Here is a 23,474-nt window from a genome sequence, read left to right on the forward strand (position 1 = left end):
GGGTTGCAGCACACCAGTAAAGGTCTTCCTTGAGTGTTGATTTCATGCTAGATTGCAAGATAACAACAAACTGTAGAAGGCCTGCAACATCCATTGCGTGAAGCCACACCTAGATACAAAAATCACCCATATAAAAATGTAATTATGAGAAGGTTTTTGAAATTCCACACATTATGTTCTGAGAAAATCTAAATGGCTGATTTGTGAGTCCACAGATAATAAATAAATAAATGCCGGATCAGACAAGAGATACAGATATTCTTATAGAATTCTCTAAATACAAAGTATCTACTACATAGCTTGTAATGATACACATCTGATAAATTACAACTTTTAGCTGTTTAGAAATCCAGATTGTCCAAATTGCTGACCTAATTGTAGATGAAGCTATACATCACTGTCAGATCTTGTGGGTTTGGTGGTATCATAGGTCCCCACAAAAGAAAAGAAAACTAAGGGAAAAGTGATATAGCTTTTGATTACTTGCTGTCACCAACAAAGTCAGTGAAAACCACATCATCTTCAATTAAAAAACCAATCAGTCGGTGGCCAAATATCAAGTTATGATCTTACCTAGCAATATCAAGAGCAAATCTCAGAACTTTAGAAGGCTGTGGACGTCCTTTCTTTTGAAGGTAATTTGCCAAATCTCCCTGAAATCCAAGTATGCTTATCATTAAGGAATAAATATTAGCAGAAAGAAATTGTATTAGACACATACCTGCAAGTTTTTGTAGATATACCAAAACGGTCATAATAGAAGCAAGAACAGAATCTGCACATATCAATTAAATGTCTGAACAACATACTTTATCTAGGTAGTATTAAGAAATATGATCATACAGAACTAAAACAGTCCAATCAGATATTTGGATTGTTAACTCATAAGGTGGCCACACGTTTACAAACATAATGGATGGGTTTAAAAAATTGTCAGTGGATAAGATTCACCCATAGATGTGTTACCTGATGAGCTGACAAGGCCGATTTTTGGGCCAGTTCATCTACACAGTGAGCCCCACTGTTTGCATGGTTCGGATGTCTGCTACATGTGCCAGGTTGGCATGTAAGCTGCATGTAGAGAGGTTCATGAGGGCTCACCAAAACCATACAAAAGAGAATGAAGCTTTGAGATATTACAGGTGCATTGATAAGCTTGTTCAGAAGCTTAGTATGCACCTGAACTGCAGCACGTAAACCACCAAACGCAAATGAGAATGCCCTTGCTAAGGTTAAAAGGGAATTTGCAACAGAAAAGATGCAGAGTATAACCTACATCAACAATCACTAATTAGATTGGAAGTATATCTTTAACTGACAAGTCTTGTTATATCTTTAACTGACAAGTCTTGTTATTTCTTGAATTATCAAACATACTGCTTGTTTTTGTTAGCAAGTGAAAACATGCAGAATCTGTGAAGCATGATCTGCCCTGTTCAAATTCTTCTAAACAATGAGGATTTATCGAGTCTGGATGTGCCCGTTCATACAAGTCTCAAACATTGTTTGGTGATCCATGGAACATTTTTGGGTGAACCATACCATTGACCTAATGGGCCCACTGTGGATTAGGAAAATGTTCCAAATTTGAAGTTGAAAAAGTGTTTCTCCAGAAATCACACAATTCGGGTGATCCTATCCATTGTTCGGAGAACTTTTGAGGATGCAAATGGATGGCTAGGAAAACTCCAACCAATGGTCAACATTCAATTGACAGAAGCCTTCCAATTGGTGGCAAAGTTGTTCCAATCAGTAGGGCATGACAAATTAATGGTTGAGACCTTGTATTTCGGTGCATAGATATGTAGATGGAGTGCTTCATAACTTGGATACTTGTCTGGATACATGTATTCCAAGGGAAAAGAAAAGAAAGGTAATGATTTTTTCGATGTTGAGGCATGGATTCCATTATTAGGGGTCATGTTTAGGATAGCAAGTGGAAAACTCATATTTGTTTGACAATGATCACCTAGTTTCTTGCACTAGTAATCTCACAGTTTGCCTACAACATAATTAAGAACAGGAGTTTCAGTTTCAATCAATCTCCATATAATTACAATCATTTAATTCTCTGAGGTTTTCATAAGGTATAAGAGAAAATAGATACTTGCCTGAACAAGTAAGTTCATCCACTAGATCCATCCAATTTCAGTACCTTGAATTTCGAGCTTTAAAAAAAAGGAGAGGTAATGTGTATCAAATTGAGGCTAAAGGCCTACTTTCCTGTAGTGTACGAAGATGACGCATGGGCTCTTGAAAACTATTTAGAAATAATAGACGTGTCTCCTAAGTCAAATTATAATGCCCTCCACATAGGATTCGCTGCACTTAAACACAAGTACATTCCTCAGCATAAAAGCAATTAGTGGTGTTTTTGGTTTTTCTAAAATTTCCTCCAAAAGCTTTTAAGAGAGAAGTGCTGATGTGGAGGGCATGCGACTTCCCTACCTAAACGAACCCTAAAATTTCAACCCTTCATTATTAAAATACTAAGATAGATGTGTTTGGCTGCCAGTCTTTTTTGCTTGTCTTTTCCCTTGGGACTTGGTAGATTTCACTCTAGCTGGACTGATGCTCATGGTATCTTGAATTGCTGCATGAGAGGTGCTGCAGAACTGTGATGGATTTTATCTCATTTTAGTTAACATTGACTATGTATTAGAGATAACAGTTTATATAAATTGTTGGAAACTTTTGAATATTATGTCTGTATGAAATAAGCACTTATGGCTTCTTAACGAAGTTGACCTTGACACCCGACAATTTGACAAATTCCAGCCATATCTTCTCACTTGGTGTGCCGAGAGTCCTAAATATCTGCAATCATGTAGAAATCAGATGAGCATATTGAGCCAATGTGGCAAAGATTGGGAATGAACAAAAAATTTGATGGACTAGAGATTACCTTGTCAAGCTGGTCGAATTCAGTTTTCCCATTGAATAATTGTTCCTTTGCAGTTCAGCCATTCTACAGCCCAATGACCACCTGCCAATAGTTGTTGAATATTTATTTACTCCTAATATAAGTTCAAGTGCCCTGTGAATAAAGGAGTAGAGCAGAACTGCAGTGAGTTGCTAAGAAAGTGAAATATTTTATAGTAAGGACAATTAAAAAGTAAACAAACATGGATACCATTAAATTCTGTGGAATTTCATACTTACACTGAGTAGGGTGGAATTCAGAAGACATTACCACATCCGCAAGTAGAAGAAAACATGTAAGAAAGGCATTTTATTTCATCAAATAGGCATATTAAGAACCTGTAGCAAGCATGGGACAAACACCAAGAGCTACTCCTTGACTAGCAACAGAAAAAAGGCCCCCACAAAGCCTGCACACGTGTTGACAACACAACATCAGAGAGAGAGTACATCTAAGACACTAAACACAACAATTGAGAAGCTAGCTCACATACCATGATACCACCAAGCACAAACCAGATCTTCTAAGAAACAGAGATCCAACATAATATTCCCACAGCCAACAACCCAAAAACCTCCTACTCAGGACGCCTGTAATAAAATACCTACTGTTCAGCAGTTCTCAACATTCACCCCAAGCTTCACAAGATATTCTACATACAACATGATGTCAATTCCTCTTAACCAACATATACATAACTGCCTAGCCATTCCACTAGAACCTCTGATCTCTGGCCACCTCTGACATACAAATGCATGATCCATTAACAGAAGAATGGAAGAAGGCATTTCACATACTGTCCATGTACATGGAACCACAAAAATAAGAGATTATTGTGAATTATCTACAAAAACCACGAATGCAACAACAACCAAGACTGTAGACTAAGTTATTATTAGGAATATGATACCAACTTCAAAGATACGCCTGAGTAGGTATTTTCCTCCAAGGGAAAGCAGGCCAAGTCCACCTAGAGCTTTTAAACTGTCTGTAGCTAGCATTGGCCAAATGCTTTCCTCCACTAGGTTCTACAAGAAAAGACCAAATAAATTATAACCATATTTGGTTTGAACTGACTGATATATGCACTTGACAAGCTGAAACATGCACTGTATATAAAGTTATAGTGCCAAACAATATGATCCATTTGAAGCAATAATACATCTTAAACAAATATTTCTTTTATAAAACCATGAATGAATAGACATTTGAAGAATCTTCCTGCATCCCAGTTCCTGCATATCCAAATTTAATATCGATTAAGCTAACTTCCATAATTGAGGAATTACAGGATATGTGGCATGCATCTTTGCATGGTATACACAGGCTTTCAACTCAGACAAGTGGGTAGTGTGGATCAGAATCCATTCCATTGATCAATTTTACCCATCAGCAATTGGACTATGCCTTAAAAATCCCACTGATAGGGCAATCTTAATCTGCCAATTTGTAGCCTATAGAAGCAGTTAAGAAGAGAAATTGAACAATGGTCCATATTCAACTGAAAAAGATCCAATGTGAGAGATTTTTTGGGCATTCCCCATCCACGGTGAGACTTAACAGCCCAATAAATAGATTGCTGAAATGTGAGACCCACTTGTCTGGCATGGAATTGAAAATAGTTACTTAAAATAAAATGCATGACTAGCCAAATAGGAACAATGAGAATCGTAAACCGGATCATGGAAGAAAAGACGATATGATTCAGCAACAATTGCAGCACATGCATCACGAGGATCTTTAAACTTTGAAACCTGAAAATTTAATCATGAAATAAGGTGTAAAAGAAGAAATCATAGAATAACTGCAGTAGAAGAAATAAGAAGATCAATGCATAAAACAAAACCTTTGTTATCAAAAGTAGGGCATCCAAGCTTGAAATGAATATTTTTATGTAAATATGTCTTACAAATGAACCCATGTGAAGTAAATGTGCCATCCATGTTTATGAAAATGGACCTGAATATCCAACGAGATGAGAATCCCTCTAATGTAAAAGATATATGTTGTATTCAAAATTATATTCTGAAAATAATTTGAGTAGGAAAAATGTATTGAATCATTCAGCAAGCATTAATGTACCAACCTGCAATTGGTTGAAGATGTTTACCAAATTTCCGTCAACTAAGGCCTTTGCATCTTTCAGCACTTCTGCATCTTTCTAATGAACAACCTAGATAAATCAACTACCAGCATCACACAATTAAAGACAACCAAATTAAAGGTAATGAAAATCACAATCCAGCAAGCTTTTGGCAATCAGTTCTACCACATAAATAGAAAATCACACTTAAATGCTCTAATGACATCATTGGGCTAATGCTGCCAAAATCAAAGACACATTTGACACTTGTAGAAACAAGTTGCAGCAGGCAGCAATGGCAGTCCAGGACTGGACGGAGAGATTGGAACAGAGCACATTGCAAAAAAGAGTCTTCAACTCAAAATTGCATTTCAAAAACCCTGCAAAATGGGGATTTGGAATACACTCAAATCCCAAAACACCATTGGCAGGAAGATATGGTGAATTCCGTCACGTTATTCATAGAAATAAATGAAAAGAAAAAGAAATATGGAGCACATCATAAACTTATGGGATCTTGGGTGGTTTGATCCTCACCGTAATAGTAGGTAGACAGAATAGTGATACTCTCAGTTGGCTGAAAATGAAAGAAGCATCAGTTCCAATGTTTTGAATGGACAAAAAACTCTAATCAGTTATTTAACTGTTGAAATTATTAACTTGTTAAACATACATGAAGCAATGAAATAATCAAGTACAGAAACAAAATTCCAAACCCAAGATAAACTATAGATAATAATTTCGAATCTAAATAGCATATAAACAGGCGCTGCTGGGATCAGCAACCAAGTCCGACAGATCGGGATTCACCTTCATTGTCGTGGATCCCCCATACCGAAACTTCAGAATGGGCAATCCTCTTCTCATCGAGAACTCGAAAACATGGATTCGCATCCTGGTGCTTCTGGCATCAATCACGACCCCATACCCTTTCTTTCCGGAGCCTCTTGTCACAGTCGAAAGATAGAAGAATACGGCAAGGATGATGACGACAGCCACAACGAAGATCCAGAGGTTTCCATGGCCGGGCTTAGGATTTGAGAAGATGAGCCAATGGGAGGAGATGGCGCTTCTAGGGTTTTGGTGAATCCATGGAGCAACAGAAGGTTGAACTGCAGCAGAGAGCAGAGGAGATGGAGAGATAGCGCTAGGGTTTTAAGAGAGAGAGAGAGGGCAGGCAGAGAGAGAGATCGAGAGAGAGGGAGAGCGAGTGGAGAGGGAGAGGCAGAGAAAGTGACTCGGGGGCGGTGAGGGCCGGAATGAAAATTGTAGATAGGGTTTTTTTTTTTTTTTTTTTTTATTGGGTCCTTGTAGGGCCCCTTTGCAAGCGGCCGTTAAAATTGGCTGCGGGCAAAGGATACCCCCATGCGTCGGCTAAGCTCCATTTTCTTGTAGTGAGGTTAGTTGCCGTATAATGTGAGGACTATCGTCTTGGCAGACTACTAAATGCTCTGAAATTTGTTTCCTGGTTAAAATTGAGCTGAAATTTTGTAATTTGATCGATCACTTGTACATCCAAACACAGCCTTATAAGAATGGTTTTTATGTTTGTAGACATCCTTGAAATGAGCAATGTGTCACAGTTGCCCACGTGATCATGGGAATGGATCCTTACCTTCCATATCGTGCCTCCCGTGGTCAGATGGTCGAACTAATTTAGAAGATCTAATCTGAAGCCAGATGATTGTATTGAGGTAATAAGATCATACATTGCAATATAATTACATATTAGAGCAGTCTGAAATAGAACAGAGCATTTATAAGCTGAAAGGTTGTAAACATCGAGTATGAATTCTTTACCCTAATCTACTATGCTGTTGGGTAAGAAGCCTCCATGGCAATACCACACAGGCCTTCCTTAGCATCAACATCTCGTTCCATCCTTATATATCCTTCTTCACCCCACCCAATGCCCCATGAATTCTTTACCAACCAATACTTAGTCCCATCATCAGCAGTACCATATCCAACGGCTGTCACACCATGGTCTAAGTCAGTACCACAAGCACCCGTGAATACACCACTTGAGTAGAATTGGAAGGCAAATCCTCCAGCATCAATGGCCACTGAAATTGGCTGATTGGCCACTGCCTTCAATAGTGCATTCTCACTGTTGGCTGGTACATCTTCATGACTGTTGATCTTGGCCGCATGGTCGGAAGACTTCTTGGGGTTGCAAGTGCCATCAACTCCCTCGTATGGATAGTTAGCTTCTGTTGTAAGTCCTCGGTTGTGTTGAATGAAATCGAAGGCATCATCCATGAGGCCACCATTGCATCCTTGATCCACACCTTTGGTGTCACAGTCCACTAGCTCTTGCTCGGATAGTGAAAGCAACTTACCTGTTTTAAGTCGTGTAATTCCTTCTGTGGCTGCAACGGCTGAGAATGCCCAACAACACCCTATTTTGGAACATTTGAGACACGATTAGTAAAAACACTAAATAACAATCTCATCTGCCCTTTTCTTATTTGATAAGTGTGTGTATTAACAATGTTACAGATACTTGTTTGGGTTTTCTTAGTCTTCATCAGTTCAAGAAGAGATCATCACTTTATTTACTAATTGAACCTGGCCATTCATTAGATTTTCCACCTCTTGGATAGACCATTGCCCAAAAATCATATTGATTTTATGGTATTAATCATGCATTAAAAAGTAGCCTGCAATGCCCCCATTAAGTCAATGGCGAATGTAATGTTATCCTAGAAAGTTTTTATTTATTTATTTATTTATTTATTTATTTATTTTTAAAAGAAAAAAGAAAAAGAAGATAGACTTGTATTGCCCATTAATTTGAGTGAAATTGCTAGCTACTCTTTGTATGGTTCAAAATTGGACTTTGTCCATGGCCCATCCGGAGCTGGCTATTCTGATGGATGGTCCAGATTGACGAGGTCAGTCACCAATGAGGGTTAGTAGAGGGCAGGTGAAGGTTAATGGTCTACTTAATTAGTACTTACCACATTGTCCCTGATCCTTGATGGGAGTCACAGCACCTTTCTTTCTCCAGTCCATTGTAGATGGTGCAGTAACATTCTCATACATGAAGGATGTGGCTTCTGATGCCCTTGCTTGGGTGGGCCTATATCCATTACGAGCGGCCCTGAACTCATCGTTGGTCAGATCAGCAAATGCATTGACGCTTAACTTGTATGATCTGTCCCCTATGCTGTTAAAAGATTCTATCAACTCAACATTGCTCTTGAATATCTTGAAACGTTGTTCCTTTTCAGCCACATCCTTGTACGTGCGTCCATATTGAGCCATCCATTGCTCATGGAGATCGGACATGGATGAGTCATGGAGAGTGCGCCGGGCCATGGCTTGAGAAGCCGAGGCTCTCAAGATGAAGAAGGCCACAAAGAAACAATGGTACATGGAAGCCATTGTACAAAGTAAGAGGGTGTGATGGATGGGCTGAGGATGTATGGAGGAGGGATGCATACAATCAAAAGAGGCTTTGCTTTATATAGACATTGCATTGCACCCCACAGAAATCATTGCTCTCCCTTGATTTATTGTTATTGAGAGAGCCTACGTGCCGGGGCAAAATGTAATGGTGTGGATAGTTATAGGGACATGCTTCTTTTGTTATAGAAATCTTTTCGTCTACGTTCTCCTTTGTTTACACATACTATCAATGGCGCTATCAAGGTTTAGTTACTGTCCATCTTGTACACATCTGATTGTGTATGACATCTGGGTTGTTTAGAAGGAGGAAGGGACATAAACATCTTATGATGTGATCCACCTGATACGTAGAAACACCCTAATTTTTTGTGCTTGGTGATGCTAATGGCGGGCCTATACCTTCCGAATGACTTGGATAGCATACACACGTTACAAGTTGGCACTTACACGCAAAGATATACACCCAACCCGAAAATCACTCCATTCATCAATTCACCCTAGAAACCCATATACAACATCCTAAAGACCGAAGTGGGGCTCACGTGGTATGTGTAAAGAATCCAATCCGTCCAACGGGGTCTCCCAGCCGTAATGGTTAGAAGACCCAGAATTCTGGCCAATCCAATTATTAGGTGGGCCCCGCTTCTTGAATTTGGACATTTTTATGAGGTTAATTTTAAATTGCTTTCTACGGTTTGACCCATCTGATTGTCAGATCAGCCTGGTTTTGAAGGGTCTGACCATCATGATGGGCGCAACTGTCAGATGCGCACACAAAACATGTGGGTCCCACAACAGTTTAATACCTAGGTACACGGGTGTGTATTTGCATAAGTATTGCCGAGCGCACATGCATGTACTGCAATACGCAGTGTATGAGTAATACATCAGGTGGGTAAGGCAATGTAGGTTCCCTGGCCCAAATGTCCATCTGATTTAATTATAAGGTGGGTTTTTAACAGTTAACAATTGTTTTTATCTATTAATTGACGTGTTTCTTAATTCACTTAATGATTGATTAGAATATTGGCTTTATTTTCGCAGCCCACTTGATGGACTACTCAGATCATCTTGCAAATGTTTACCATACTCGCACATTTGTTGACGTGTACATGGACCAGAACTTTCTTTATTGCCAACGTGTCAGCCAGTGCATTAGAACCCGGTCGTTCAAAAGGTGGGGCAAACCTTGTAGATCACCACCAGCGAAAAGTACATAATGGTCTGATCATCAGTCAGCTTACACCACCAAAATCAATCGGTAGCCGATGGTCTGACTCCGAATCAATGTAGGCTGTGGCCACCGAAAGAGAAGAGTGGTCATTGGTCCGATTTTCACAACAGGTTATCCTTATGATGTGACCCACCCTTTTTCACGGGTTGGATGTTCTACACAACTGACCCATTCCCGCAAAATAAAAGCATTGCATGTGAAAGCTCACAACCCAAAGTTGTGGGTGAAATGTTGAATATTCTTAAGATAAGAGAACCGCAACGTACACGATCGAAATTTAAGTATATATAAGATGGGTTAGATTAGAAAACGCCATTTTAGCCATCGAAATCAATAAACTTGATCAAGCACGTATATCAAGTCTTAATCGTCACCAAAGTAACAATAAAGCAATGGAGATTACTGAATCATGTGGGGCCCAATATCCCGTATATAAACTCAGCTTAGTGTAAGTGTATGCATCCACCTCCATAATCACATCATCCATACACTCCTCACCTAACAAGCACCATGGCTTCATTAAACAAATCTTTCTTGTTAGCCTTGTTCATGTTGGGAGTCTGGGCTTCTCAAGCCATGGGCCGCACTCTACAGGAAGCGTCCATGTCCAACAGGCACGAGCGATGGATGGCTCAGTATGGTCACACTTACAAGGATGCAGCTGAGAAAGAGCTTCGTTTCAAGATATTCAAGGATAATGTGGAATTCATAGAATCCTTCAACAATGCCGGGGACCGATCTTACAAGCTAAGTGTAAATGAATTTGCAGACCAAACGAACGAGGAGTTCAAGTCCACCCATAACGGATTTAAGCCCACTCAAACAAGAGCATCGAGAGCCACGTCATTCATGTATGAGAACGTGACTGTGCCAGCTAGTATGGATTGGAGAAAGAAAGGCGCTGTAACCCCAATCAAAGACCAAGGACAATGTGGTAAGCTTTATAACCTACTCATGAATTTAGCAGATTTTCTTCCATTACTGCAACTTTGTTCTAGAAAGGGACATGAAATTGTTATAGCTAACTTGCCATCGGATGTCGCCAAATAGGATGCTGCTGGGCATTCTCAGCAGTAGCAGCCATGGAAGGGATTACGCAACTCAAGACAGGGAAGTTGGTTTCTCTATCCGAGCAAGAGGTGGTGGATTGTGATACCAATGGAGAGGATCAAGGCTGTGAAGGTGGTCTTATGGACGATGCCTTTGATTTCATCCGACACAATGGAGGACTTACAACCGAAGCCAACTACCCCTACGAGGGAATTGATGGCACTTGCAACTCGAAGAAGGCAGCCAACCATGTGGCTAAGATCAACGGTTACGAAGATGTAACGGCCAACAGTGAGAAAGCTCTATTGAAGGCAGTGGCCAACCAACCTGTTTCTGTCGCAATCGACGCTAGTGGATCTGACTTCCAGTTTTACTCGAGCGGTGTCTTTACAGGAGATTGTGGTACCGAACTAGACCATGGAGTGACGGCTGTGGGATATGGGACGACAGATGATGGGACCAAGTATTGGTTAGTGAAGAATTCATGGGGAACTTCATGGGGTGAAGATGGATACATAATGATGGAAAGGGATATTGATGCTGAAGAAGGAATATGTGGTATTGCCATGCAAGCTTCTTATCCCACCGCCGCTTAATCCTCAGTAGTTGTATGTCTCATGCTCGTTTATCCTATGCTTTGATCACAAAAGTGTTATGAAGAAATGTAGAAATGTTTAGCTTCTTTATGTAATTCTCATATATGTAATAGGTTACTTCCATTATAACTCGTGGTATCCAAACATCTACTTTTCTATGGGCTCATGACATGAAATCGACTGGGCTCATCAATGTCTAGTCATGCCGGGATCGACTCCAAGACTAGGATGAATATTTACTTCACACGGCTTGATATTTAATAACTAAATTAATATGCTTGAAGATGCAATGGTGGGTTAGGCCTGACGTACTGGGTGGTCCGTCCCCTGTTTTTTTTTTCTTTTTCTTTCCATATCCCCGGGGATCTTCTTTCGGTCGAGCTTATGTTGTTTATTCAGCCCTTGGGCTCTCTATACGGGAGTAGTGCTGTTGTGGTGTCTTTGGCAGGCCTAGACTAAACAAGGCCGGCCTATTCATGAAGTGTGCCGTGGTCCTAAAGCCCCCGGTTGTTAGGACGTGGACTAGTATTCAACGTAGATCTGTGGCCTCTAGATTAGCACACTGACTTAGACCAGGGCAAACAGTAGGGCTCCTCGCTCCTGTTGACTAATGAAAACGTGACTGAAGTAATACAGTGGTGGGCTGCTTGTGTGTTCCAAACGGCCAATGATGTATGGTTGAAATTAAAAATAGCCTACAGTCCTAATTCAGCAAACGAGTCTCCACTAATCAGTGGTCGGAATCATCATTCAGCCAAATTGACCTTGGGGCTGACGACCCAGCGACATAAAAGTGGTCAATGCACTTTTACTGTTTAATTTGAGTTAATGAATGATGCATGCTTGATTTCTGAGTACCCGCGTGTCACCATTACACTCTGTCAGACCATCAAATGCTGTCATTGAAACAAACATACCACGGTCAGCTATCAATACACCCATGCCGCCCTCCTGGGTGAGATGGACCAGCCAATTCTTGCGTATGGTCATCTTTATGGTGGGGCACCTTATCTGTATACCTTGTGAGTAGACAGGGTAGTAATTTGAGAAAAACTTGGTGACTCTAGCAGATAGTGACGGTTGATACACAGGCACTAAGAAACTGTCATTGCCACTAGCATAGCATGATAATCCTCTTGATCTTTGGACTATGGCCCATTCACATGATGGCCTTTATCACTTTGCAAAGTACCATTTGATCGGGTTTCGGTGTGCACTTCATGCAAATCAATGAAACCTGCATCATAACAGGATTCTTTTCAAGTTACAAGCTGTGTTTGGACGCGCAAGTCAATGGAATTGCAATCAACAGTAATATAGCAATGTGAGTGAGCAATTTACTTGAATTGAATGGCAACTAAAGGTAATCTAGCAATGGGAATTGCGATTCCGACTTTAAGCATCTGCTTGCCTTATTTTCTTCTATTGCCTGGCTCTTGCAAGGGTTGAACTCCAATTGAAATTCAATGGGTGAGAGAGAGATCTGTCGGGGGAAAATATGACAAATCCGGAGACTCGGTTATGGAATGGACCAACTCTACTGAAACTGTCCGAGGGATCTGAGCCAATAGTTCGGACCGAGATAAAATAAAGCCTAAAGGAGAGACTTGCTCGGATTTGTAGGAAATGAATCCCGACCGAAAGTGAGAGAGTCGAGAGCCTTAGGCAAGTATAAGACACATCAAGTTGACTCGGTTAACGAGGCAACAATGTCTAAAGGGACCTATTAAATGTCCTGAATCAGAAAGTCACCTGACCGATTATGAAATTGACCTAATGGTTGGTTGTGGTATCGGCTATCGGATAGAAGAAAAACATCGGTCCTGAACCGACTCGGTTTTGTCCGACAGTAGGCTAAAAGTCTCCTCTGTAAGCCAGCCGAGATTATGAATCTATTGAGGTCGAGCCAAATAAAGGAGAGACAGTGTAATCGTAAATATCGTCCCGAGAATCTTGTAAAAGGATTCCCGATCCCGGAAATCTCAGGATCAGGAAGTATCCGTAAATAAAACATCACCTAAATTAGATCTTCCGAAAATTCAAGAGAGAATCCCCTTACGCTGGGACCTCCCACTCCTATAAAGAGAGGGCTCTCCAGGATTAAATGTATGCAAGAAAAACCTTAAGAGACTCCTCTTCCTGAGCCCTTACTAACTTAAGGATTGGAGGATCCCCGGCTCAAGTCAGGGTCTCTCTTTCTCCCTCATTATGTTGCAGGTCGAAGTACAAGAAGAGGTCGACCCAGTTTTTCGCATCAACAGTTTGGCATCGTCTGTGGGAAACGATACAAAAAGTTATTTTCTACGCTCTATCCAGAGGCCATAAAATGTGCTTTAATGGTGATTACTAGAAGAACGGTTCAAGAAAAAATTAAATGAGGCCGCTGCCGTTGAACCATCGGATGCGAACGCTGTCCGAGAGAATCAAGGTCAGAATTCCGCTGCTCGTCCAACGACCTCCGCTCCGACGAGAAACACCTAGCGGAACCGAGGTAATGGGCGACTAGATAAAGAAGTCCAGGAACTCAAATCCGACATAAACGTCATGAAACAGCTGTTGGAACAGATACACTGGCAGCAAGTTCCGCCGGGTGTTCAAACGACTAACGTCCTGCAACAAGTTGCTGATCCCGAGTCTATCGCCCCGCAACCGACATTCCCTTAGCGAAGTCAGCCCCAAGGTCCGTCCGAGCCAGCGCTCGCTCATTCCATTACTACCGTGCTGCCCTCCACTGATCTTCGACATGAAATCGATCGGCGGAGGCGCAGTCGGCCTCCGGTCGAGGTAATGGCCGAAAGTGACGAACTTTGGAAATCCGACCTTCAAGATTTCAAAAAGTAAGTGTGGGAAGAGATTGAGGACATGAAACAAGGTCGGGATTTGCGTCAGAATCAACCCGAAACAAAAGCATCCCCGTTTGTGGAGGAAGTGATGCAGGCTCGGCTACCGGAACGGTTCCGTCTTCCACAAATTACACCTTTCATTGGTAAAACCGACCTGACTGAGCACATCGAATGCTTTCGAAAATACATGGAACTACATGATGCCTCGGATACCATGATGTGCCGGGCTTTCTCCCTCACCTTAGCCGACGTAGCCCGACTTTGGTTCAAACACTTGAAAATGAAGTCCATCCGAACCTTCGCAGAACTTAGTGACGCCTTCCTTACCAATTTTATTGACGGAAAGAAGAAGTTGAAGCCCCCAGTGCATTTGAACAACATAGTTCAGAAGGAGGGAGAGTTGCTGAAAGATTACATCAAACGATTCAACTTCGAATCACTCCAAGTTCAGAAACATTCGAAGGAGATAACACTCAACTCCCTCATGCAAGGTGTGATGGATAAGCCGTTTCTGGCGTCCCTGGACAAGAATTCACCCAAAACTTTGGCAGAGTTTATGACTCGGTCAGACAAGTACGCAGACGCCGAAGAAACGCGGAACTTGCATGAGGCTGTCCAGAACGCAAAAACCATGGTCAAAAAGTCAGCCAAAAAGGAAGTTGACTCAGCTGGAGGAAAAAAGCGTAAGGACGACCGAGCGCTTGACGAACGCAAGTTAGGCAAGCGACCCGACCGAATGTTTTCTACATACACCCCGCTTAACAAACCTCGAGAACAGGTGTTGATGGAAATCAAAAGTGAAGGATTCGTAAGTTGGCCGAATAAGCTTCGGAGTGATCCGAACCGATGAAATAAGGACAAGTACTGTCACTACCATCGCGATCATGGTCATAGTACAAGTGATTGCTATCACTTGAAGGAGGAGATCGAAAGGCTTATCCGAGAAGGCCGGCTCAAAGAACATGTCAAGAAAACAGGAGCAACGGAAGAACGACCGAGGGACAACCGATCCACAGAAGAAATCCGGACGATAGTCGGAGGACCCCTGTGCGGAGGCGACTCAAATAATGCCCGAAAAAACCACGCTAGAAGCCTCAGCCAACCTGAGTCCGAAATTCTGATCATAGCTCGGCCTTTAAAAGAAAAGAAGAAAGAAAAGTACTGTATCTCGTTCACTGATAAAGATGCCTGAGGCATCTATAATCCACATGACGATGCATTAGTCGTTACTTTCACCATCGCAAACTGAAGAGTGTTCCACATACTCATCGACACAAGATCATCGACTGATGTATTGTTCACTTAGGCGTTCGACAAGATGGGTGTTGAATGATCGGCATTACGACCAGTTCGTACCCCATTGGTCGGATTCTCGAGGGGATAGATACTCCCGGAAGGGATCATCTCACTGCCACTCACGACGAAAAACCCTCCGCACCAAGTGACGACAATGGTTGATTTCCTGATAGCTGACCAATCGTCCGCGTACACTCGGTCGACCCTCTCTGAGTCTCCTTCAGGCTGTGGCATCTACATACCACCTCTTCATGAAATTTTTGACTGAGTCGGGAGTAGGAGTCGTTAAAGGAAATTAGCAGGATGCGAGACGTTGCTACGTGACAGCTGTAAAAATTTCCACCGAGAAAGCTCCAACCGAAGTATCGATGATTAAGTCGCTGGACCCCCGAGTCGAGATGCATGAACGAGGGCAACCGGTTGAAGATCTTATCTCGGTGCCTTTGGTCGAGACAGACGGATCTAAAACAGTGCAAATTGGCTCGTCTCTGCGATCACTCTTGAAAGATAATTTGATAGCCCTGCTCCGACGATATGCTGACGTATTTGCGTAGAACCATGAAGATATGTAGGGAATCGACCCGTCAGTGATCACTCACCGACTCAATATCGATCCAACCTTTCAATTAATCCGACAGAAGCGACGACCACTCGGCCCTGAAAGGTACACTGTCATTGAAGAAGAGGTTAGCAATCTCCTCAATGCAAAATTCATAGAAGAGATATACTACCCGGAATGGGTAGCTAATGTCGTACTTGTGAAGAAAGCCAATGGGAAATGGTGAGTCTGTATTGACTATATCGATCTAAATAAAGCCTGCCCAAAGGATAGCTTTCTTCTTCCGAGGATAGACCAGTTGGTAGATAGTACTGCGGGGCATGAACTTCTTAGCTTTATGAATGCGTATTAAGGGTATAATCAAATTGTAATGCATCAGTCCGATAAATCTAAAACTACCTTTGTCACTGACAAAGGCCTTTATTGTTACCATGTGATGCTATTTGGTTTGAAAAATGCTGATGTGACTTATCAAAGATTGGTGAACAAAATCTTTGCTCGGCTGATCGGCCGAACCATGGAAGTGTACATTGACGACATGCTCATCAAAAGTGTACACGCGGCCGACCATATAGCCGATCTAGAAGAAATTTTCTTATCTTACGCAAGTTCCGAATGAAACTGAACCTGAGTAAGTGTGCCTTTGGCGTAAGCTTGGGAAAGTTCCTCGGTTTCTTGGTCAGACAGCGAGGAATAGAGGCAAATTCGAAAAAGATAAAAGTCCTGCTCAACATGGAATCTCCGAAAATGATTAAAGATATACAAAGACTGACTAGACGAGTAGTGGCACTTAATCATTTCCTATCCACAGCCACGGATAAATGTCTCGCGTTCTTCAAACAATTGAAGGGATGATAAACAATGGATTAGACGGAAGAGTGCAAAGCAGCGTTCCAGCAATTAAAGTCTTATCTCGAATCTCCACCACTCTTATCGGAACCTGGGCCAGGAGAAGATCTGCTGCTGTACCTAGCGGTGTCCAAGGCAGCAGTTAGCTCAGCCTTGATTTGTGAGTATGAAGGAAAGCAGCTACCGGTTTACTACGTCAGCAAAGCACTATTACTGGCAAAGACAAGATACCCACTCTTGAAAAAAGTGAGCCTAATTCTAGTTGTCTCCTCGCGCCGACTTCGACCATATTTCTAAGCCCATACCATTGTCGTTATGACCGATCTCCCATTGCGTCAGATTCTACAGAAACCGGATGTATCCGGCCGACTAACGAAATGAGCGATCGAACTCAGCGAATTCGACATTCAATATAAGCCGAGAGTAGCAATCAAAGGGCAAGCTGTGGCCGACTTCATTGCTGAAGTAACACCACAAACCAACCCGTTGATTGAGCATATGACCGAGCCTGTTGAAGAATCGACTACTGCTTCTCCCACGTCATCGCTCGACCCAATACTCTGGAAGCTGTATGTCGACGGTTCCTCCAACTCTAAGGCAAGCGGGGCAGGAGTAGTTCTGGAAACTCCAGATCAAACCTACATGCAGTATGCCTTAAGACTTGAATTTCAAGCTTCGAACAATACAGCAGAATATGAAGCGTTGTTGCTCGGCCTTCGACTCGCGGCCAGCTTGGGTGTTACGCATCTAAATGTTTTTAGTGATTCTCAGCTAGTTGTTAGCCAAATTACCGGTGTATATTAAACACAAAAAGAGCAATTAAAAGCATACATGGAGAAAGCTAAAGAATTGATTAGCAGCTTTCAGTGTTATGTCGTCACTCGGATCCCTCGGACTGCCAAAGCCAACCTATTAGCAAAACTCGCCTCTGCTGACGAAGACGATATACGCAGGTCTGTTCCAGTTGAGTACGTCGCCAAACTGAGTATTAGTGAACCAGTTAGCTCGGTCATACATACGATTAACTCGGAACCTTCTTGGATTGATCCGATCATTCGATTTCTCGACAAGGGTAAGTTGCCTGAAGACCGTGCCGAGGCCCGATGATTAAAGATCCAAGCCTCTTGTTATACCATATTCAATGAGACTTTATACAAGAAAGATTATTATGCTCCACTGCTGCGATGCCTAAACCCCAGTGAAGCGGACTATGTACTACGGAAAATCCACGAAGGGACCTGTGGAAACTATTCAGGAGGACGGTCACTCGCGCATAAGGTATTACGTCAGGGATACTACTGGCAGACTATCCAACACGACGCTTGTAAGCTCGCTCAGAGATGCAATATATGTTAGAGATTCGCGGTTATCCCGAGACAACCTCCCAAAGCGCTAACACCTATGACTGGTCTTTGGCCTTTCGCAAAATGGGGAATCGACATTATAGGGCCACTCCCAACGGGAAGAGGCCAGACCAAGTTCACTGTTGTAGCCGTGGATTACTTCACGAAATGGGTCGAGGCTGAGCCACTGGTATAAATAACCGAACAGAAGATCACTGATTTTGTGTGGAAGAATGTTGTCTGTCAGTTCGGAGTACCCCTGACCATTGTTACCGACAATGGAAAGCAGTTCGACAATATGAGCTTTCGTGAAATGTGTGACAACCTCGGGATCAGAAATGTGTACTCATCGCCCCACCATCCTCAGACGAACGGACAAGTTGAGGTAGTCAATATGATCATCAAATAGCATCTTCGGACCAAGCTCGCCGGGCCAAACAAGCATGGGCTGAAGAACTCCCGAAAATATTGTGGGCATATCGAACTACAGCTCGAACCGCCACAGGAGAAACTCCTTTCTCCCTTGCTTATGGCTCGGAAGCCGTCACTCCGGTCGAGATCGGGTTGCCTTCAGCTCGAGTCAGTTCGTTTAACGAAGAGGATAATGAACAACTCTTAACACTTGGACTCGATCTTATGGACAAACAAAGAGAAAGAGCTCGGCTATGTATGGGAGCTCGACAACAGCAGGTAACTTGGTTCTATAACATCCGAGTCAAGGTCAGATGTTTTCGAGTTAGAGACATGGTTCTCCGAAAGACGTTCCTCAAAACAAAGGAAGTTGGCTCAGGTACACTGGGACCCAACTGGGAAGGATCCTATATCGTCTCAGCCACCATTCGACTAGGGACGTATCGGTTGGAAGACCTAACCAGATGACTACTACCTCATCCGTGGAATGCCGAGCATCTAAAAGTCTATTACCCTAAAGTCGACACGGCAAAGCAATGAAAAAGGCTAAAAAATAACAGACATGTAAACTAAGTCAAAAATGAAAAATGAAACTAAGCATATTCATTTATCAGTATATTACATCAAGTTATATCTTGCTTCATCATTACATTGTTAGACTAGAAAGGGTTGAGGGCGAAAGAAAGATCAGCCACAACGTGCGAATTTCTTCTTCGGTTAATACTATTCTCGAGATTGCTCGAAGCTGGTGTGAGTGCCAAAAATGGACCTGATGATGGTACCAAAAACTGAGCTCCGAGACTATCAAGGGTCACTCGGAATGACTTCTGGAGCCTGAGCTGCTTCAGACTCGACCCCGGTACCATCCACAGCATCATCAGACTAAGTCGCTTCAGTCGTCGGATCCTCGGGAGGCCCTTCCTCGAATCTCGAGAGATCAAGGTTGGGAAAAAACTACTTCACCACTTGGATGCAAGTTTTGTACCCGCTCACGTATAAGCGATCCCTCTCATCTTCATACTCCAGAGATTCAAGGAAGTCTTTTACGGCCTTCTCTCCTGCCTCTTTCTTGGCCACCTCGAGCGCTGCTTTTGTATCGGCCTTCAGCCGAGCTAGCTTCTCCTTGGAGGCGTCATGAGCCAGGCGTAGTTACCGACTCTCATCAAGGGCTCCATTCAGCAGCTGAGTCATCCGAGCACATTCAGCTCTAGCATCTTTAGTTGCCTTTTGAGCCACGCTCAACTCGCCAGTCAAACGGCTGACCCTAGTTGAGGTAATCTTAAGTTAAGCCTCTGCAACTGTTGCCCATTTTCGAGCCGCTTTGACGTCCGCCACATGTTTCTGGGCCTTCTCAGCCTCGGTCAAATCTACGCGGGCTATCAACAGGCAAGGAGCGAGCTGCACAAAAAAAAAGTCCGATTAAAGCCGAAAGAGACAAGGAGCAAAGGATAAATTTGATATCCTACCTGAAGTAAGACCTTCATAGCATTGGAGAGTATCCGATTCCTGGGAGCTTCGAAGATGAAAGCGAATTCCTTTTCACTCTCGGCAGAAACAGCCCAAGGAACCATTTCTGTCACGGCCCGACAGAAGGATGATTGCTCCTGTGGAGCTGACTCCTCCCTTGAACTCTCTGCTCTCTGCTTCTCTCTTCACCCCGAGACCTGTTCTGCAACAGGTCCTGTCACGCCCCGAACTCGGAAACCGGGCTCACAAAATTTCCGATCGCCGAATCCGGCGCCGACAGCCTCCGTAGAACCCCGTTCTCGGATCCCGATACCCATTCACCAGGTTCCGATCCTGGGATACTACAAGGAGGGTTTCAAATCATCAGTCTGATTCATAATGAGCATAACAAAAGCATAACCCACAAACAATAACCACAAGAATACCACCACAAAATCCACTATGATCAAAAACTTTTGAGTACAATACGACTGGAAGGGGAAAATACAATGTAATAAAAGAAACAAAACTCCAAAAGCTCGTCTGCACGGTCCGACCACGGCGAGACTATGGCTGCGACTGCGTCCTGGCGTCACCTGCACGCATCAATCGTGCATAAGCTTATGGAAAGCTTAGAGGGTGGTGTAAGTGTGTGCGCAATATAAACGTGCTCAAAATGCAAGGTCAGAGTAATGCGGAATCATGGTGATGAGCACATGAATGCAATGGGCTATGCGGTGCAAGATATGAATCTATCGGCCATAACACGGCCATGCGATGCAAGATGCAACTCAAGCATGCCAAACCTCAACATGTATCAGTATAGTTCTCATAGAATCATCGGGGTTTAATACATTCCAAATGGCACTGCCGCTCCCTTACAACCCAAGTGAGCGTAAGAAACCTCACTATCCGCCGACCAATATCGGCCTGCCTATCCAGGATGTCGATAGCGGACCCATTCGGGAGCTAACTCAGCCTAGTATTGCCCCTACCCTCGGGCGAGTAAGGCCACACTCCTTTCCAACCGACCACGACACTGGGAGACGCGGCCTCCGGTATTCGGCCCTCATGCGCTCGTATCTCCACTCGGTCTCGACGTTGGAGTCATCCTCCTGTACCATCGGGTTTAGGGATTTTCACCGGGGGCGTCTATGGCGCCCGTATGCTGAAACCAAACATTTTGGTATCCAACCCCCATCCATGATGTGTCATGGAGGCTATGGCCCGATGTCGCTAGGGCATACAAAATTACAATCACACAAATGCAAGTGCATGCGTCACACCATCAGTCATGCAACCCGTATATACCATGCACTTATATGAGGCAACTCCACCTATCGGGGAGCCCATAAATAGTCTATCCAAAGGTATATGCTATGATCGGTCACTCCTCACATCCATACATATGGTGCGAATGATCATGAATCTATACTAAACATGTAATAAGAGATGGGTTCTAGGTATAATGGAGATGGGTCTAGACGGCCTACTTACCACAAGTTTGGGCCTATCAGTGGGCCTTAGGGAGAGCTATAATGCGGACATTTAACCAACATTATCAATGTGGACGTCAAACCAACATCGCTCCCAAGGAATGGCCTTCCATGAATCACATATTGTAATGGGCCTTTTATACATCTAATTGGGCTTTGACCCAAGGACCCAAATACATCAAATAGGCTACATAACATGAGCCCCATATCTATATCAAGGTGGGCCTCAATGGGCCTCACAAGATGGACCTAATACAAATTAAGGTGGGCCTCAACAAGGACCACTAATGCATGAAGATGGGCCTCCATAATGGGCCTTAAATTATCTCCAAAAACAGTTGGACAGTGGGATGAAACACATACATTATGATGGAGCCCACACTAATAGAGGGTATGGTTTACAATACTTACATAAGTGGGGCCCACCAAAATGCTCATTTTGCACCCAGCCTAAGGCCCAATATGATGTTTATTTTCCACCCAACTTAAGGCCCATTATAATGTTTATTCTCCAACCAACTATTCATAGGGTCATGTGGACCAGGGTAGAGCCCACTGTAATATTTATTTATCGTCCAACCTATTCATAAGGTCATGTGATAGGGCCCACTGTAATATTTATTACCCACTGTAATATTTATTTATTTATTTATTTATTTATTTATTTATTTGCAATCCAATCCATCCCTAAGGTCACGTGGACCTTGAGTAGGACCCACTACGATGTTTGTTTGCCATCCAAACAACTCACGTGGACCATAGGTGGGTAGGGCCCACAGTGATGTCTGTTGCCATCCAACCTGTCACAGGGTCACTGGAACCCCTTTTTATTTTATTTTATTTTATTTTATTAAAAAAAACGTTCATAGGGTCATGATTTGGGGGCCCACTGTAATGTGGTCCACTGATCCAGACCACCCATTATGTGTGTCCCACTGGACTAACGGTCCAGACCAATTTTCAGGAACGTCCAAAACTCACGTAGGCCCCACCAAGTGATTTTATATGTTTTGGCATGTTTTCTCATGATTTTAGATGGTATGGCCCACTTGAGTTCCGTATAAGGCTGATTTTCGGGGTGGACGTGTGGACTGAGAGGACCCATCAAATGCACGGTGCTGATGGTCGAAAGGAATCACGGTGGGGCCCACGATTGGGGCCGTGAGCCCAGCCCGACCGTCTGTCCGTCAGCGGCAGCGGCTGCTGCTTGCTTCTTCTTTTTTTTTTTTTTTTTGAAAATCAGTTTTTCTACGGTTTTTCCTAGGTGGGGCCCGCTTCAGTACGATCCACTCCATCCATTGGTCTCTGTGGCTTGATACCAACCCATAGAGTCCAATATTGAGCTTTTTCAGACGTACAGGAGCATCAGGGAGCAAATCAAAGGTAGGGATCTGTTTTCACGTCCCGCCAGAAAACCAAATCAATCTCATTTTTCTGTTCAACGCTTAAGTGACCCGAGGAAGAGAATGGACGGTTTGGATTGTATAGAAACATTAAGGTGGGGCCTGCATGAGAGGCCCACCACTCCTTTCCTTTTTTTTTTTTTTCCCCTTTTTTAAAGTCACCAAAATGTGGTGGGTCCCACGTGAATGTGGCCCACCAATATATATATATACAGATACATTTAATATTTATCTTATATTGTATATATATATATATAAGTACATATTATATTATATATTATATACATATATTATATAAAATATAACATACATATATATATATATATATACATATAAAAAGATGCATTGGGCCCATCCCAACAGTGGAGGGTGCGGATCATCACCTATAATAGAATGGGCCACACCGTCTGATGTGGATGGACGGGGGAGATGTAACACATATCGGTGGGATCCACACCATTACAAAGAAAGAATGAGAGAGAGATAGAGAGAGAGATACACGGTGAGATAGAGGAACCCCGCCACTAT

General features: G+C 42.9%; 3 protein-coding genes across 3 annotated transcripts in view; 2 read left to right on the forward strand and 1 right to left on the reverse strand.

The window, feature by feature from the left end:
* LOC131241041 (UBP1-associated protein 2C-like) overlaps positions 1-10,728 on the forward strand; it is a 67,394-nt gene extending 56,666 nt beyond the window's left edge. The window contains exon 2 of the mRNA XM_058239666.1: positions 10,705-10,728. The gene's annotated coding sequence lies outside the window, so the exon portion shown is untranslated. The remainder of the gene's footprint in view (positions 1-10,704) is intronic.
* Positions 6,816-8,396, reverse strand: LOC131239140 (senescence-specific cysteine protease SAG39-like). The gene is made up of 2 exons (XM_058236697.1): positions 7,970-8,396; positions 6,816-7,408 (listed from the first exon to the last, which is right to left on the reverse strand). Exons 1-2 carry the CDS (start codon positions 8,394-8,396, stop codon positions 6,816-6,818), a joined length of 1,020 nt encoding a protein of 339 aa, XP_058092680.1.
* LOC131241043 (senescence-specific cysteine protease SAG39-like) lies at positions 10,165-11,544 on the forward strand. The gene is made up of 2 exons (XM_058239669.1): positions 10,165-10,588; positions 10,705-11,544. The coding sequence occupies exons 1-2, from the start codon at positions 10,165-10,167 to the stop codon at positions 11,298-11,300; spliced, it is 1,020 nt and encodes a 339-aa protein (XP_058095652.1). The 3' UTR covers positions 11,301-11,544.
* The last annotated feature ends 11,930 nt before the right edge of the window (positions 11,545-23,474 follow it).

The sequence above is a fragment of the Magnolia sinica genome, chromosome 3, assembly GCF_029962835.1.
Source record: "Magnolia sinica isolate HGM2019 chromosome 3, MsV1, whole genome shotgun sequence".
NCBI lineage: Eukaryota > Viridiplantae > Streptophyta > Magnoliopsida > Magnoliales > Magnoliaceae > Magnolia > Magnolia sinica.